The sequence below is a fragment of the Erythrolamprus reginae genome, chromosome Z, assembly GCF_031021105.1.
Source record: "Erythrolamprus reginae isolate rEryReg1 chromosome Z, rEryReg1.hap1, whole genome shotgun sequence".
Taxonomy (NCBI): domain Eukaryota; kingdom Metazoa; phylum Chordata; class Lepidosauria; order Squamata; family Dipsadidae; genus Erythrolamprus; species Erythrolamprus reginae.
This window is the reverse complement of record NC_091963.1, coordinates 744,324-762,719: the sequence shown is the minus strand read 5'-3', so window position 1 is coordinate 762,719 and position 18,396 is coordinate 744,324. Positions and strand designations below refer to the sequence as shown.

At 42.7% G+C, this 18,396-nt stretch overlaps 2 protein-coding genes across 3 annotated transcripts in view; both read left to right on the top strand.

Annotated features, from left to right (window-relative positions):
- The first annotated feature begins 4,306 nt into the window (after positions 1-4,306).
- Positions 4,307-16,030, top strand: ELP6 (elongator acetyltransferase complex subunit 6). The gene is made up of 7 exons (XM_070729291.1): positions 4,307-4,468; positions 10,820-10,898; positions 11,845-11,915; positions 12,951-13,078; positions 14,134-14,332; positions 14,650-14,796; positions 15,730-16,030. Exons 1-7 carry the CDS (start codon positions 4,415-4,417, stop codon positions 15,856-15,858), a joined length of 807 nt encoding a protein of 268 aa, XP_070585392.1. The 5' UTR covers positions 4,307-4,414; the 3' UTR covers positions 15,859-16,030.
- Positions 16,031-16,890: 860 nt separating this feature from the next.
- The window catches only part of SCAP (SREBF chaperone), a 47,842-nt gene continuing 46,336 nt past the window's right edge, over positions 16,891-18,396 (top strand). For both annotated transcript variants that reach the window (XM_070729339.1, XM_070729338.1), the window contains exon 1: positions 16,891-17,057. The gene's annotated coding sequence lies outside the window, so the exon portion shown is untranslated. The remainder of the gene's footprint in view (positions 17,058-18,396) is intronic.

Below are 18,396 nucleotides of genomic sequence, written 5' to 3'. Positions count from 1 at the left end.
TTTCGGGGTACGGCTTATATTAGCCGACCCCCCCTTAAACCCCCGATACGTCTTACAATCGGGGGTGTCTTACTATCGGGGAAACAGGGTATAAAGGTCTGTAGAATGTTCACATTATTAGACTTATTTTTTAAAGACCGCTTTATTCTTCTTCTAGACAACTTAATGAGATGAAGAAGCTTTTAAAAATAAATGCTTGATCTGAAGAGGACGAGTGGTATTGTATCTTCTTTTAAATAGCAGAGAATAATGTGTAGTTCCAGAAACCCACATCAATTTTAACAGCATCTGTACAAGTATAGACTGAAATGATACAGGGTCCTTTTTTAGTATTAAGATAAGGCAGCTGAGTGAAACCCTGACTTAGACATGTTTGGAATAGATCTATTTAAATAATTGGGAGGAATTGGTGTGACTATATTTAAGAAAACTTTCTGGCATTAGTATACTGCCATAATGTCCATTTCTCCCATTCTTTGCTATTTCTATGGGCCAGACACACCTGCAGAGAAATACATAGCAAACAGGGTACAGTAGATCATCTGTGCTGTTTGCTGGTTACTGGGAGGCGAATTGCTGGGAGGCAGAGGCAGAATTTTTCCCCATTGTTTTCTTTCCCCAAACCTAAGCTGTGTCTTATACTCCAGTGTGTCAAAAAATGCAGCAGTTCAAATCATCAATTGTATAGAATTAAGACTGGAAAGTGTAATGAAGGTATAGCAAATGCTGTTCAGACAGATGGAGGAAGTATGGAGGACTTTGGAAAACTGGAGGAAGAAGAGGAACCACGAAACAAGCAACAAGAAAGGGAAAAATTTTGCCAAGAGAAAGATAAACAAAGGAAGGAAAACTAGAAGAGGAAAGACACAGAAGATCAGGGAAAAAAAGGGAAAATTTTTAGACAACAAGAAAAGAAAAAGAGAGGAGAGAAAAACAGAGATTTTAGCAAAAACAAAACAAAAGTTAAAGATAGAAACGAGAGAGCTAAAATAAATGTGGAGGAGGCAACCAAGAAAGACAAAAAGAAGATTAAAATATCGGAGTAGGGATAAAATAAAAATTAAAATGTGTAGGTACAATTAATAGTATTATGTTTGAATCTAAGTTTGGTAATAGAAAATACGAAGATTGAATTTTGAATATATTGTATATGGGGGTAAAGTAATATTTCTGAATGTGTGATAACAGAAAATATGTAGAAATGAATGAGATATGAATAGTTGGTTTACTGTAACAAGAATAAATGTGTGTATCAATCATGTAGAAATAAAGTTATAAAATAAGAAAAGATGATTGAAAATAATAAGAAAGATTGTAACATGTAAGATCTTTGAATATAGAAAAGATGAAGATTGCAAATATGGTGTTTTTAAATGTTTTTAATGGAAGCTTTATTGTGATAGTGAAAATAAATGTTTGAATAACACGTAGCTATGAAATTACAGAATAATATAAGAAAAGATGAAGATTGAAACATGTAATTGGGAAATTTATTTTGTATGGAAAAATGATAATTTATTTATTTGTTTGTTTGTTTGTTTATTTATGTTTACATGCCACCCAATGCCATGGGTCGGTATGAGGATTATTGATAAATGTGTAGTAAATAAGACAAATAAAATATATTAATTTTAGAAATATATAAATTGAGAAATGAACCACATCTCGGATGCTGGAATTAAAATAGTGATAAAATAGGAGGGAAAAATGATTTTATTGAAGATGAAATGATACATGAATTGTAATTATTTTAACAACAATGGTACTGTTAAGAATATTGTATGGAGGTAGATACTCATGACATGAGATAGGGAAGTAAGGGGAAGAAAATATTAAAATTGAAGTGTATCAATCGATAAACACATAAAGGTAAATAGATTAAAGGAAAATATACAGAATAAAGAATACCATCCCAGAAAAATAAAGAAAGTACAGCAAAGGAAGGGAAGAGAGGAGTAAGAAGAAAGGAAGAAGAAAGAAGAGGAAGAAAGAAGATACAAGGGGGAAAAGAGTTAGGAGAGAGGGCAGGAAGGAAAGAATGGACGAAGAGAAAAAGAGAAGGAAGGGGAAGTAGGTTGAGAAAGAGAAGGAAGAAGGGGAGAAGATAGAGAAGGGAAGGCGGTACGAGATTGGAAGGGAGGATGGTTAAAAAAGCAACCTTGAACTAATAAAGCAATAAGATAAATATAGAATATATGTCTGAAACTTTTGTAAAAGAATGAAATGACAAATATATGAAAATGTTTGCAAGGAAATAAAAATAAAAAACTTTTACAAGAAAAAAAGTTCCAGAAACAGTATGCAACAAAATTTCATTTAATGTATATCGATTAGTCTAAATTCAAAATGTCAATAATGTTATTATTCTATTCTATTCTATTCTATTCTATTACAGTATTTGTACATTGTATATTGTTATTGTGAGCCGCTGGAGTCTTTGGAGACGGGGCGGCATACAAATATAATAAATATTATTATTATTATTATTATTATTATTATTATTATTATTATATTCCATCCCATCCTATCTTAACTTTTTCTATCCTTTTCTTTTCTGTTTTCTATTTTCTATTATTTTCTATTCTATAATTTTTCTATTTTCTTTCTTAGCACAGCAGACTGGAGCCAATATACAAAATGCAATTATTACCTTGGTTAGTAAACCTGATGCACAATATCTCTTTCAAGAGGAAAAAAACACCAGAGCAGAATCAATGTTGATATTTCTGTGGACCTAACCTAATCCTTGAAGACTAGAAACATGAGTTGTCCATTTTTAAAACACAAATTACGGAAGGGTTTGGAGAAATCAGTGAAGGAGCTGGAAAAATGGATTCCAGAAAAACTCTACAAAGATGCAGCCCAATGGTTGTGAGTCAGGAAAACATGATGAGATTGTCGATGTGTAGAGCAGCAATTAACTTTTATTTTATTTATATATTTATTAGATTTGTATGCCGCCCCTCTCCGCAGACTTATATCAGAGTAGCAGAGAAATAATGAATAAAATACTTTAATGCAAATATGGAAGCTTTGAATAAGTAAGTCCTCAAATTATGCCACAAATTTCTGTTGCTAAGTGAATTTCGCCGTCGTAACTACGAGTCGGCCACTGGAGTATCCGAATTTGGATTTGCGGGTTGGTGCATAGGCTCAACCCTAAAAGACTCTCACTTCTTCGCCACATTTTTTTTCATCCAGATAGTTCAACGCTGGCGTAACCCTGAACCATCCGTCGTTAAGGCGAGGTCTTCCTGTTAATCAGAATATCTCCGGGACCGCCTTCTGTTGCACGAATCCCAGTGACCGGTTAGGTCCCACAGTCGGCCTTCTCCAGATCCCCTCGACCAAACAATGTCGTCTGGCGGGACCCAGGGGAAGAGCCTTCTCTGTGGTGGCCCCGACACTCTGGAACCAGCTCCCCCCAGAGATCAGAATTGCCCCCACCATCCTTGACTTTCGTAAGCTCCTTCAGACCCACCTCTGTCGTCAGGCATGGGGGAATTGAATTATTCCTTTCCCCCCAGGCCTATAAAATTTATGTATGGAATATTTGTGTGCATGTTTGGTTTTTAATAAGGGTTTTTAGTTATTTTAAATATTAGATTTGTTATATGTTGTTCTATTATTGTTGTTAGCCACCCCGAGTATACGGAGAGGGGCAGCATACAAATCTAATAAATAATAATAATAATAACCATTTCGCTTCACATCTAGCTACCAAGAGCGTTCTCAATGAAGGGAAAGAAACCAGCTGTTTGCCCTCCAGATGGGTCAGACTATAGCTGTCCGTCCCACACTGGCTGGGGATGATGGGACGTGTAGTACTTTGTATATTTAGGAAAGTTTCGGATTTCTGAATGGCAGATCGGCCTGAAAGAAGGACTCTGGGGACAGGAGGCTGAATAGGTTTTATTTATTATTTTATTTATTTGTCAAACATGTATAGGATAGTAGTAGTTTGAAGGTCTTGGCATATTCGGGCATATTTTTGGCATATTGGGTAGTACTGTAGTTTGTATAAACATAAGTAAAAAGTGAAGATGACAGTAGGACAGGGACGGTAGTGGTGCTCTTATTCAGTATGGAAGTACAATCTGAGAACAAAACACAGCATAAAAGCCGTAGGGAAAAAAAATAATTGCAATACCCGTAGGATAAAATATTATTATTATAGCTGTATTATTATTCCAAGCCAGGGAAATTTCCGTTGCCAGCTGCAGTGCGGCTGTCTTGCCAGCAGAGGGCAACAGTCACACGACTGGAGCAAAGCCTGGGAAACAACGCCGTGCCAGAGTGCGCATGTGCAGTGCACTTATAATAGGCCGCGGCCTGCTGTCACCTTTCCTTCGTTTGCTCGGCCGAGCGGGGTTTCCTCTTGTGACCCGGAAGAAGCCGCGGCTGTCTCGGCGAGATGTTCGTGGCGCTGAACGAACTGCTCGGGGCCTCCGTGGAGCAGCCGGAGCCGGTGAGTGAACGCGTGCCGACTTGCCTTGGTCTCTTTCGGTTCCCGTCGCGGCGCGAGATTCGACGGAGTGCACCGGCCCGTGATTCAGCTCCCGAGATGCCTTGCACGACTGGCTTTTGGAGCGAGGCATGCCGGGCGTTGTAGTTCGTTCCTTCCTGGTTTTGCCCCATGGGGTGGAAATCTTTGGGGCGTTGCTCTAGTCTAAACTAAACGGAACCAGGGCGTCGTTTTGCAAGCCAAGGATGGGGGAGACGCTCTATATTGGGTGCTCCTTGCTTGGTGCTCCCTGATAGAGCTGGCAGGGGCTGATGAGCCTTGTAGTACAACTCTGCTTCCTAAGCTCAGCAATACATGGGGGTTCCAGTTCTCAGAATTATATTGTGTTGTGTTGTGTTGTGTTATATTATATTAATTATATTATATTTATTATACACTGCTCAAAAAAATAAAGGGAATACTCAAAGAACACATCCTAGACCTGAATAAATGAAATATGAATGAAATATTCTCATTGAATACTTTGTTCTGTTGAATGTGCTGACAACAAAATGAAATGGATTGTCAGTCAGTGCTGCTTCCTAAGTGGACAGTTTGATTTCACAGAAGTTTGATTTACTTGGAGTTATATTGTATTGTTTAAGCGTTCCCTTATTTAATTGAGCAGTATGTATTATATTTATTTTATTATATTTATTATATTATATTGACCTCTCCCCCTTTTCTAAGGGGTCTGAAAGGGACGAACATCAGGACACCTTTGTGCCTACCGTCCTCGTCCTGTTGTCCTATTGCCTTTTTTTATCATTACTTTCTATGTTATGTTTATATAAACTACTATCCTACACTTGATTGACAAATTAAATAAATAAATATATATTAGATTAATCACCACATCACATCTCATTTTCTATCCATCCTATCCTAATACTATACCATACCATATTTATTATATAATAATTTCATATATTTATCTATATCTATATATCTAAGCGACATCTCTCTCTCTCTCCTATCTGTTGTGAATGCTCCTTGGCCAACTCTGGTAATGTCAGGTTCTGAGGAGGAGGATCCAGGCCCACCTTGGTACCCTGGGCCAGTGGGGTTGCCAGCTGATGCAGAGATACTTTTTAGATATTAGATTTGTTTATTGTATATTGTTTTATTATTGTTGTGAGCCGCCCCGAGTCTGTGGAGAGGGTGGATAGATTATCTATCTATCTATCTATCTATCTATCTATCTATCTATCTATCTATCTATCTATCTATCTATCTATCTATTATCTATCTATACACACATACATACACACAACACACACAGATAGGTGTATATATTTTATATATGTATTATGTATACCTTTTATTTTTAATATTTAATATTTTGTGATTTTATTTTATATCGTAAGGTTTTTCCACCTAATGCTGCTCAGAATCTGAGAAACCCAATGAAACTCTAAGGCTCCTGAGAATCAGCTTTATTTTTCTGCAGAAAGCAAAACTGGACGATGCTTTTCGCTTCCCACCTTAGCAGCAGACAGAGCGATGAAAACAGGGATCCCGCCCGCTAACTAAAACTTTCCCTTATTCCCACACATTTTACTTGCATAGATCGTCCTAATGTTGGAAACGATAATATTCAGGCGAAACTAGTGATTCTTTTCTCAGTGCTTCAGAAAACAGAGACCTTAAAATAATTTTTTTTTTTACAGTTTCTCAAATTAATTTTCTGAGAAAACACGTTTCAAGGTTTACATGTTGCAAGCAAGATTGCAAAGAAAACGTTACTTCACCAGCCTGACTTTGGCCCTTAGCCTGGAGTTCTTATCTTTGCAGTTGGCACATCTAATTACAGCTTGACGGGGAATTAAAAGTTAGAAAAAATCAAAAGTAGATCTAGGTTGCCCCATGTATATATGCTCTGGGACTCTGACCCCTTCAATATCTTTTATTTTTTCATTTTTATTTCATCATTTTGGTGCGTATCTGCATATGTATGTATATATAAATGAAGAGGCAACATCCATTGCCATGTAGGGAACGTTTAAAATTTATTAAAAACTACTAAAATTAACTAAGCTTTCGTTGGTCCTCTACTAACATCGTCAGAGTGTTAAAAACCCCATTGAAGACAGTTGATTTTATATAATTCTACTCAATTTGCTCATTGCCCACATCACAGGCCCATACCTTCCCTTCCCTCCTGTAATTAGCTTGTTTGTTTGTTTATTTATTTATTTATTGATTGATTGGATTTGTATGCCGCCCCTCTCCGGAGACTCGGGGCGGCTAACAGCGACAATAAAACAGTGTACAATAGTAATTTGGTATTAGAAATTATTAAAAACCCATTAATATAAAAACCAAACATACATACATACATACATACCATGCATAGAATTGTAAAGGCCTAGCGGGAAAGAGGATCTCAATTCGCCCATGCCTGGCGGCAGAGGTGGGTTTTAAGTTGTTTACGAAAGGCAAGGAGGGTGGGGGCAGTTCTAATATCTGGGGGGAGTTGGTTCCAGAGGGCCGGGGCCACCACAGAGAAGGCTCTTCCCCTGGGTCCTGCCAGGCAACATTGCTTAGTTGACGGGACCCGGAGAAGATCCACTCTGTGGGACCTAACTGGTCGCTGGGATTCATGCAGCAGAAGGCGGTCCCGGAGATAATCTGGTCCGGTGCCATGAAGGGCTTTATAGGTCAAAACCAACACTTTGAATTGTGACCGGAAACTGATCGGCAACCAATGCAGACTGCAGAGTGTTGGTGTAACATGGGCATATTTGGGGAAGCCCATGATTGCTCTCGCAAATGTTTCCGAACATTTTTCAAAGGTAGCCCCATGTAGAGAGCGTTACAGTAGTCGAACCTCGAGTTGATGAGATCGCACGAGTGACCGTGAGCAGTGTTGTTGCTAGCTTATTCACGGGAACAGGTGGGGTTGCTGTACCTTCTTTTTTATCTTTTGCGTATTGCCTCTTTCCCTAGGGGGCAGAGTAGGGCTATGAGGCAGTACTTGGGGTGTGCTAATCACCACTTTCTCTCCCATCCAAAAACTGTCTTCAATGGGGATTTTAACACTCTGACGATGTCAGTAGAGGACCAACGAAAGCTTAGTTAATTTTAGTAGTTTTTAATAAATTTTAAACGTTCCCTACATGGCAATGGATGTTGCCTCTTCATTTATAAATACACCTGGAACTCACATATTTAGGACAATTCTTGATGTATATATGTGTGTGTATGTGCTTTTTTGTGTTGGGTGTGTATATTACAGTAAGCCCTCGCTACTTCGCGGTTCATCTTTCACGGATTCGCCACTTCACGGGTTTTCAAAGGGGGTTTAAATCCATTGAAAAATTTAAATCCATTAAAAATCCATAAAATTCTTCTACTGTACAACTGTACTCTATTAAAGAAACTGGTAGGATATCACGTCTAGTTCCAGCTGAGAAACATTATAGAATGACTGTTTAATGCAAAGGGTGGGTTTTAAAAGTCCAAATACTTGTTAAATAAATTAAAAAATATCTTTCCTCTACTTCACGGAAATTCATTTTTCACGGGTGGTCTTGGAACGCATCCCCTGCGAAAAATGAGGGATCACTGTATTTATCCATTCATTGTAGCTATTGTCTATTCACTGCAGGATGAAGATATACACAGTATCTCCCTTTATTGTTTTTTACAAATACCTCAAGGCAACAAACATTCAACCTTTTCCCTACTTTTATATATATTTTTATGTAAAGTGTGCAATAGGGTTGATCTTCCTAGAGGCGTCTGTAATATAGCAAATGATTTAGCTTTACTAGATAAGTGTTCAAAGCAATGGAAACTGCAGTTTAATGTTTCCAAATGTAAAATAATGCACTTGGGGAAAAGGAATCCTCAATCTGAGTATTGTATTGGCAGTTCTCTGCTAGCAAAAACTTCAGAAGAGAAAGATTGAGTGGTAGTGGTTTTTGACAGTCTCAAAATGGGTGAAGAGTGCAGTCAGGCCATGTAGAATGCTTGGCTGCATAGCTAGAGGAATAACAAGCAGGAAGAGGGAGATTGTGATCCCACTGTATAGAGTGCTAGTGAGACCCCATTTGGAATAATACTGTGTTCAGTTCTGGAGACCTCACCTACAAAAAGATATTGACAAAATTGAACGGGTCCAAATACGGGCTACAAAAATGGTGGAAGATCTTAAGCATAAAACTTATCAGGAAAGACTTCATGAACTCCATCTGTATAGTCTGGAGGACAGAAGGAAAAGGGGGATATGATCGAAACATTGAAATATGTTAAAGGGTTAATCAGGAGGGAAGTGTTTTTAATAGGAAAGTGAACACAAGAACAAGGGGGCACAATCTAAGGTTAGCTGGGGGAATGATCAGAAGCAACGTGAGAAAATATTATTTTACTGAAAGAGTAGTAGATACTTGGAACAAACTTCCAGCAGACGTGGTTGGTCAATCCACGGTAACTGAATTTAAACATGCCATCCTAAGATAAAATACAGGAAATAGTATAAGGGAAGACTAGATGGACCGTGAGGTCTTTTTCTGCCGTCAAACTTCTGTTTTGTATTTATTAATTGTTTTACATTTTACATTGTTTTTTGTTTATTTTATTTTTTATTCGACTTTATTTGTTGTGTGATAGTTATATAGCTGCCCATTTATTTATGTATTCATTCATTCGTTTATTTATTTATTCATTCATTTATTTATTTATTTATTTGATTTGTATGCCGCCCCTCTCCGTAGACTCGGGGCGGCCTACATCTGATAACAAAACCTGGATTGATCCTCATTCTAATTTAAAACAAGATTTAAAAGTTTCATTGGTTGGGAAAATTCTGGCAGATCTTGTCTACTCATATCTGAGGAATTCTGGGAATTGAAGTACATACGTCTATTGGTTTAAATAAAATAAAGAGAAGAAATCAGATTTTTACATTCGTTTCCAGAAATAAACATTGGATACATAAAGTAATTTCTGCAGATTAGACTTGGAAGGAAGCCGTTTGCAGAGGAAAGTCTACTTCCTGCATGATTAAGACACCTCCACATGTTGCGTGACACATGCGAGTGATCTAAGACATCCGTACCAAAGGACAGATACCAGAGATAAGATACCAAAGGACATGGATGATATCTCAAATTTGATCAATAAATCAGTAAGACTCTATTGTGCTGTAAAATCCTGGAAACGACGTTTGGTTTCCTACAATATTTGGGCTGTGGCTTAATCAGACATTTGGGCTGTGAGTGTCGTTCCATTTTAAGACTTTTCTTGCCCCTGTTAAGTGAATCACGGCCAATTTTAAGCAACTCACAATTGTTGGCTTCTCTGGCCACACTGCAACCATTATAAATATGAGTCTGTTTTCCCAGGTTTCTGGATTTTGAACGAGTGACTCTGGGGTACCTTGAATTTTGTAAATATCAATCAATTGCCAAACGTTTGAATTTGGATCATGTAGGTAGTGGTGGGGAAGGTCATTTTTTTCAGCCTGGCCGTAACTTTTAAAGGGTCACTAAATGAGATCGCCTTTATATTACAATTAAATTGCAATTAAAATTACAATAGTACCGTAATTACAATTTCCATTAAATCCTTAAAAACTTTAAACAGAACAACAATAGCAGGAAAACCCATCAAAACCCTAAATTACCTTTTAAAAAAATGTGAAAGATGAGGTGAGAATGTCTAGAATTAAATCAATTTCGTGATTTATTTATATTCACAGGCAGTCCTTGACTTATGACAGTTCATTTAAAGACCATTCAAAGTGTCAGCAAACCTGAATGTGACTTATGGTCCTGTGGTCCTGTGATTGAAATTCGTAACTCAAGGACTAACCATGATACAATGCATAATGGGATCAATTTTTTAAATTTAGTATTTTTTTTTTTCTTTTTATATACAGTGTTCCCTCGATTTTCGCTGGGGATGCGTTATGAGACTGCCCACGAAAGTCGAATTTCCGCGAAGTAAAGATGCGGAAGTAAATACACTATTTTTGGCTATGAACAGTATCACAAGCCTTCCCTTAACACTTTAAACCCCTAAATTGCAATTTCCCATTCCCTTAGCAACCATTTAGATTATTACTCACCATGTTTATTTATTAAAGTTTATTTAAAAATATTTATTAAAGGCAGACGAAAGTTTGGCGATGACATATGACGTCATTGGGCGGGAAAAACAGTGGTATAGGGAAAAAACCTGCGAAGCATTTTTTAATTAATATTTTTGAAAAACCGTGGTATAGACTTTTCGCAAAATTTGAACCTGCGAAAATCGAGGGAACACTGTAGTGCCAGAAATAAAAAAAATCTCTCTGTTCTTTTTTTCCAGAACAAATGTATCCTGCTTTGTGCCACAAAGACGGACGGCAGTTTTCTCGTGCACCATTTTCTCTCCTTCTACCTCAAAGGTACATAGGGAAAGAACCTATCTCCCTCCTCCATCCCCTTTCCTTGCTTCAACCATTTCCCATCATGAAAAAGAAACCAGCAATGTACAAGTAATTCCTTGACTTATGACCATTCACTTTGCGATCATTCGTTGGGCCCTGAAAGAAAAAAAGACCATTGTTGACACTTTACGGCCAGCGCAGAATTCCTGTGGGTCGTGTGGTAACATTCTGACGCTTGGCCACTGACTCCCGTCGTTACAAGAGCCATTTTTGCCAGCAGGAAGCCAGATTCACTGAGTAGCCGTGTTACTGACAGAACCATTTTTGAAGTGATCCGCTTAAGAACGGCGGGAAATCTCGTAAAATGGGGGAAAAGTTCGCACTTTGCCCAAGTTTCATTTAGCAACATAAATCATGGCCTCCTCAGGGGTTGTGACTGGAGTATGAGCTATATCCGTTATGGCGAAACTATGGCACGCGTGACACAGGTGGCATACGGAGCCATATCTGAGGGCACTCAAGGCGTTGCCCTATGTCAGCTGGTTTTCGGCCTTTTTTGGCTGTTTTTGCTCTCCTCAGGCTTCAGGAAAGCCTCCGGAGCCTGTGGAGGGCAAAAAACAGTCCCAACGGGCCTACTGGAAATTAGGCCCATTGGGTCATTTTTTGCCCTCCCCAAGTAGGCCCGCTGGGCTCATTTTTTGTTATCCACAGACTCCGGAGGCTTTCCTGAAGCCTGGGTGTGTGTGTGTTGAAAAACAGCCCATCTGGCCTACTGGAAGTCTGAAGTCTTCAGTGAGGCCTGTGTACATGCACGTGGGCCCCGGTTGTGCGTACATACATCGGGGGGAGAGGGGGGGATCATTGTATTGTGGGTGTGGGCACACGCCCTTTTGGCACCCAAGCCAAAAAAAAGGGTTTGCTGTCACTGATCTACATAATGTCTCCCTCTTTTTGTCTTTTGCAGCCCGCTGCAAAGTCTGTTTTCTGGCCCTTGTGCAATCCTTCAGCCATTACAACTCCGTGGCCCAAAAGCTGGTAAACTGATTTTAGAAAACATATTTATCTACTCTCAAATTATTACCTCATGAACTTCAACTCTCAGAATTCCTGGCTGAGGGGATTTATGGGAATCGACGTCCACCTGGGCTAATTGGCTAAGGGATCCCAGACCAGAGTTGCCCAATCTTCTGGGTTGGTGGTGGTCCAGAGGGGCGAGGAGGGTTGGGGGAGTTTATGTGGATAGAACAGGAGCATGGGCAGGTACGTGTGCTTGAGCACCCATTCCTTACACGCATCGTCCTGCGAGGCTTCCACGAGTGGAGCTGCGATCACCAGTGACGTTCACTTGAGTGGGGCTACGGTCATCCGTGAGGCTCAAGTCAGTGGGGCCAGGAGGCTTGTCCGAGTGGTATCTCCCGCGTGAGACGTCCTGCAATGACCCACCAGGCGAGCGTGGCTAGGATTAGCCGCATGATCTGTGCGAGTGGAGCTGCGATAACCAGTGAGGTTCATGAGAGTGGGGCTATGAGTACTCTGGCTCATGCGAGGGGGGGGGCTGCAGTCACCTCGTCCAAGTGGGATCATTCACGTGGGTTCTCCTGCGATCGCCTGTGAGGTGAGTGGCGCTTCGATTACCCATGAGACTTGTGCAAGTTCAAGCTACACACCCACGACGCTTGCACGAGTCGTCCTGCAATCACCCGCGAGGCTCATCCAAGTAGGCCGTTGATCATCCGCCAGACTCGCACGAGTGGAGCTGCAAGCAACAACGGTTTCGGACAACAGCCACCCACTTTCTTGGCCGCATCCCGTAGTGTACTGTGGCCCGTGTATTGTGGACCCGATTTAGACAACAACGGTGTATGCTTGAGAATGGGTGAAATGCATCTAGTTCTTGAGTTATGATGGTTTGTTTCACAGTTCAAAGTTACAAAGGAGCTGAAAGAATACCACTGATGACTGGTCCTCAGACTTACAACGGTTTTGGACGCCCATGCAGCGGGCTCTTCCAAAATAATTTGTTGTTCCAAAAATATCAATTACTCATTTTTTTCTATTTCTTTTTTTTAGGGAGTCAATCTCCTTACAGCCAAGGAACACAATCAGTTGGTGTTCTTTGAGGGATTGAAATCAGCAAGCCAGGTTTTGTTCAGTGATGGACAGAAATCTGAGGACCCCAATCCTTTCCAATTTGTCAGGTAGCTGAATACTTTTTCTTTTTTTACAGGAGTTACAGTTCTCCCCTAAAAAAACTATTTCTTTACTAGCTATTCAAAATTACGACACTGATATTTTATTTTATTATTATTATTTATTTATTTTATTTTATTATTACCGTATTTTATTATTTTATTCTGAACAATGTTAAAATACAAAATGCAACGTTCAATCAAATGAACAGTTTTCACACACTTACAATCTTTGCCACCCTCATCTGATCAGAATTTAGAGGCTTGGTAACTTACTCACAGTTAAGACGATCGCAGTATCCTGGGGTCAAGTGGTCTCTTTTTGTGACCTTCTGACAAGCAAAAGTCAACAAAAGCCAGTTTCGCTTAACAACCATGTTAATAACAACTGCAGTTATTTCACTTAACAAGTGGTTGAGTAGAAAAGTCTTAAAATGGAGCAGAAGTCACTGAACAACTGTCTCGCTTAACAACGGAAATATTCGGTTCATTTGTGGTCATAAAGGGAGAACTGCCTGCATATGGGATAATTCAAATTTTGGTCATGTTTAGCACACATAAGTTATCCTTGACTTATGACCAAAATGGAGGTCAAAATTTCTAGTGCTAAACTCCAGATAGTCCTTGACTTATGACCACAATTGAGCCCCAAATATGTTGCCAGGGAAGACAGTTATTAAGTGAGTTTTGCCCCATGTTACGATCTTCCTTGCCCTGGTCCTTGAGCGAGTGGCAGCTGTTCTTAAGTTAGTGACTCGGTTGTTAAGCGAATCTTCCTGCTCGTCCAACGGTTGCAAACAGGGACCACATGACCACATGACCCCAAGACACCGTCCCGGTCATAAATACGAGTCACTTGCTGAGCACATGAATTTTGATCGTGCCCCCCATGGGGATGCAGAGACACCCCCCGTACGGGGGATAACGGTCCTACGTAACTTTTTGGGGGGGCTGCTGTGACTCAGAACAGCCACTAAATGAACGATCGCAAGTCGAGTCCCCGTAGTTCTGAAAACCAGGCCGTTGATCATGACTGAACTCAACTTTGAATCTCTCGTTTGCAGCGGAGACGGGTCGGATCTACAACAACTCTTCCATTTTGTCCGGACGTCCTTTCTGTCTCCTTCTGCCGGGGGACATCAGTGGAAGTTCCCCGTTCTGATTATTGACGATCTCGGTGTCCTATTAAGCCTCGGGGTGCAGCTGACGGACGTCCTGAATTTTGTCCACTACTGCCGGGCGACCATCAACGTCGAACTGAAGGTAACTCTCAAATGCAGGCAGTCCTCGACTTACAACATTGGGTGACCCGTGAATTCACGACGGCACCAAAAAAAGGGGGGACTGTTTTTTTCACACTGACGACCCCCACAGTCACGTGATCAAAGTTCAGAGGGCTCATCTTTACGACGGTCCCTACGCCCCGAGGTTGGGCGACCCGTTTCGTGGCCACCCAATGAGCAAAATCGGTCAGATTCAGTGAACAACGGAACGGCGAAGTTAAGAACCGCAGGGATTCGCTTAGCAACCCGGCAGCCGCGGAGGTCGCTTTATTGGAACGACGGTGGTTTGTGTTTTAGGGGAACTTGGTTTTCATGACGCAGAGCAGCGAGGATTCAGAGGACGAGGAGAATGATGTTTTGGTGAAGGCGCTTCGACACCAGGCCAACAGCATCCTGTGGGCCGAAGGTCTGGCCAGCGGCTACTGCAAGGAAGTCCACGGACAGGTGAATCTACCTGTCTTCTTTGCCTAGACCTCTTGGGGGAGGGTTTCATGTTGAGCTTCCCTCCCTCCTTTCCTTCTTTTGGGCCCGCATTCTTTCTTTCCTTCCTTCCCTCTCTCCTTCCTTCCTTCCTGTATTTCTCCATCCATCCTTCCTTCGTGCCCTGTTTCTTTTCTTCTTTTCAGCCCTCCTTCCTCCCTTCTTTTGGACCTCCCTCCCTTCCTTCCTCCCTGCCTCCCTCCCATCCTTCCTTCCTTCCTCCCATCCTTCCTTCCTTCCTTGTTTCCTGCCCTTCCTTCCTTCCTCCCTCCCTTCCTTGTTTCCTGCCCTTCCTTCCTTTCCTCTCTCCTTCCTTCCTTGTTTCCTTCCTTCCTTGTTTCCTGCCCTTCCTTCCTTTCCTCTCTCCTTCCTTCCTTCCTTCCTTTATCTCTCCATCCATCCTTCCTTCGTGCTCTGTTTCTTTTCTTCCTCCTTTCCTGTCCTTCCTTCCTTCCTTTCCTTTTTATCTCTCCTTCCTTTCCTTTTTGTTAAATGAAATGATTCTCTTACCAACCATGGAAGAAAGGTTATAAAAGAGGGGCAACATTCACTCCGCAGATGTTTCATTTAGCAACCGAATCTTTGGCCTCCAAGTGTGGTTCGTAAGTTGGGGGCTGCAGTGTCCTGAGTTCATGTGATTCCCATTTGGGCCCTTCCCAGTCGGCTTCCAGCAAGCACATTCACTGGGGAGGGCAGGTGGGGGGAGATCTGGATTTGTTTAACGACTGCTGATTCATTTAGTGACCGCCACAATCTGCTTAACAACCATGTAAAAAAGCTTATGAAAAAAATCTCACTTAGCAGCAGAAATTCTGCTCCCAATTCTGGTTATATGTTGAGAATTATCTCTTGGACGGGGGTCTAAGACTCAAAAGGGTCCTCCCTTCCTTCCTGCAGCTGACCATCCTGGAAAACGATTCGGGGGAATCCGGTGGTGCGAAGGACCCCCAGCGGGTTTACCAGTATCAGATCCAGGATAAGAACGTCGCTTTCTTCGCCCGAGGGACATCGGCAGCGGTGTTGTAGCCGAAAGGTTGCCATTGGTCCAGAAGAGAGATTGGAGGGGAGACCCAGGAGGACCGGTGATCTCCAAGGAATCGGGTTGAGTCTCATTTTGAACCCAGGGCCGGTTGCGAGCCGCTGATCCAGAAGCAAGGATGGGAAGAGATGGTTATGCAATAAAGGAGGTGTTATCGAACCCGAGACTCTTCGCGTCTGATTTCACACTACCCACCATCTTGGTCTCTGGTTTAGAATGTAGGGACTTCAACTCCCAGAATTCCCCTGGGTGGGCTGTGGGGAGTCTGGGAGTTGCAGTCCGGAGTCTTAGAGAGAGAATCCAACTCTTTGGGGGTACAGCACACACAACACACAAAACACACACGCAAGACACGCATAAAGACACAGGACGTGCAGACAAGGGGATTCCATTCCTTGTCATGATCCTCAGATCCAATCATTTCATCGGGTTGCTGAATTCAGTTGCTCCTTCCTTTCTCCTTCCTTTTCCTCCCTTTCTCCTTCCTTCCTTTCTCCCCTTGTTCTCCATTATCATTACTCCTCCTTTCCTTTCCTTTCCCTCCTTCCTCCCCCTCACTTTTTCCTCCCTCTCTCTCCCTCCCCTAGTCCTCCATTATCGTTATTCCTCCTTTATTCCTCCTTCCTTTTCCTCCCTCAATCCTCCATCCCTCCCCTTTTCCTTCCTTCCTTCCTTCCTTCCTTCCTTCCTTCCTTCCTTCCTTCCTTCCTTCCTTCCTTCCTTCCTTCCTTCCTTCCTTCCTTCCTTCCTTCCTTCCTTCCTTCCTATTCCTTTTAATTTCCTCCCTCCCTCCCTTTTTTTTCTCTTTGGCGATTTCCTCCCTTTATCGACACCCATTTTGCCGGAGGGAGAGAAGCGAATTTGCGCAGCGACCAGGCGCTAGGACCCGGGGAGGGGACGGGACTAGTCACCGAATGCTTCTGCCGGGAGAGGGGCGTGGCTTCCACTGGGTGGGGAGGGGGAAGGGAAACGCGGGATTCCCTCGCGCATGCGTAAGGTGCTGGGGGCGTGTCCGCGCTACGGAAGCCGGGCCGGGCCGAGGCGAGAGTGTGGCCGGCGCGCCTTCCTTCCCTTTACGCCACCGGCCGATCTCCGCTGCTCGGGGAAGAAGCTCCCGGCTGCCTCTTGGGAGGCCCAGACAAGGCTTCGGACGGTCCCTCCTCAACCAGCGAGGCCTTTGTCGCAGGTGGGTAGGACTACAAAGCCCATCCGCCTGGGCCGGCACCACCGATCCCATCGTCCTCAGCCGCCCATCAGTCAGCCCCCTCGGGGCCGGTTTCCCGTCGTGCCCCAGTCGGCGTGGCTGACAGCCCCCTCTGTGTGCGCGGAGGGGGGAAAGATGGGAGTTGTAGTCCAAACCTTCTCCTGCCCCCCCCCCCCCTCATTAAACCCGTTGCTTTAAATGGAGGTTGGGAGTTGAATGGGGTACTTCATATCCCATCATCCCCACCCAGCCTTTGGACTACATGCCCCATGGTGATGGGCTCCCCATTCCGTTTCATCCTTTAAAGCAGAGGTGGTTTGTAAATGTGTGTTGCATGTCAGGACCCATTAACCCCAGCTAGTGCTTTGGTTTGGCTGGGGAGAGATGGGAGTTGTAGTTCAACACTCCACTCCCCTCACCTCCCAATCATCCCCTCTTGCTTCAACTGACTCCGTGGGAGGAGGATGTGGATTACTTCAGATCCCATCATTCACAACCAGGCTTTGGACTACATATCCTGTGATGTGCTCACTGGGTTTCAGAAATTTTCCGGCAGGGAGAGATGGAGGTTGTAGTCCACATATGTTGAAATACACCTCCCGTTATGCCTGGGTGGGGAAGTTTGGTAGATATACCATGTACTGCAGGGCCCATCATCCCCAGCCACAGTTTGCAGGCAAGCTGGCCAGCATCTCTTCTCATGCCCTGCTCTGCTGGGGGGGGAGATGGGAGTTGTAGTCCAACCGCTCTCCCTACATATATTGGAATGCACCTGCCATTATCACTATTGATGTTTTAACTGGCAAGTGGGAGATGGGAGTTGTAGTCCAACTGCTCTTCCTACATATATTGGAATGCACCTGCCATTATCACTATTGATGTTTTAACTGGCAAGTGGGAGATGGGAATTGTAGTCCAAGTGACTACTAACTGGAACTGCATCCCAGCTGGAAGTCCTCGACTTATGACAGTTTAGCAATAGTTCCAAGTTACAACAGTGCTGAAAAAAAGGGGTTTCACCCTGAATGACCGTCGGTATCCCGTGGTCGCACAATGGGAATTCCGAGGCTCAGTGGCTGCCCGCGATGATTGGAGGGCCCCACGCTCACTTTGTAACCAGCAGGAATCCAGGTTCACTTCAAACGGATGGGCAACTCACTTAGCGACCACTGTGGCTCGCTTGACAAGGGAGGGGGAGAAAAGTGGTAGAGGGGGGCCAATGTCTCACTTAATGACAGGAAGTGAGATCAATGTTGGTGGTAAGTCGAGGGTAGCGGGGGTGGCTTTAGAACATGGGTTTTGGAGTATGAGGTCCCCCACT

Bases quoted from the DNA above. Each gene is read 5' to 3' on its own strand.
- ELP6 (XM_070729291.1), top strand. From the start codon at position 4,415: ATGTTCGTGGCGCTGAACGAACTGCTCGGGGCCTCCGTGGAGCAGCCG. The intron at 13,079-14,133 runs GTAGCTGAATAC...TCTCGTTTGCAG, and splicing joins AATCCTTTCCAATTTGTCAG to CGGAGACGGGTCGGATCTAC. The intron at 14,333-14,649 runs GTAACTCTCAAA...TTTGTGTTTTAG, and splicing joins CCATCAACGTCGAACTGAAG to GGGAACTTGGTTTTCATGAC.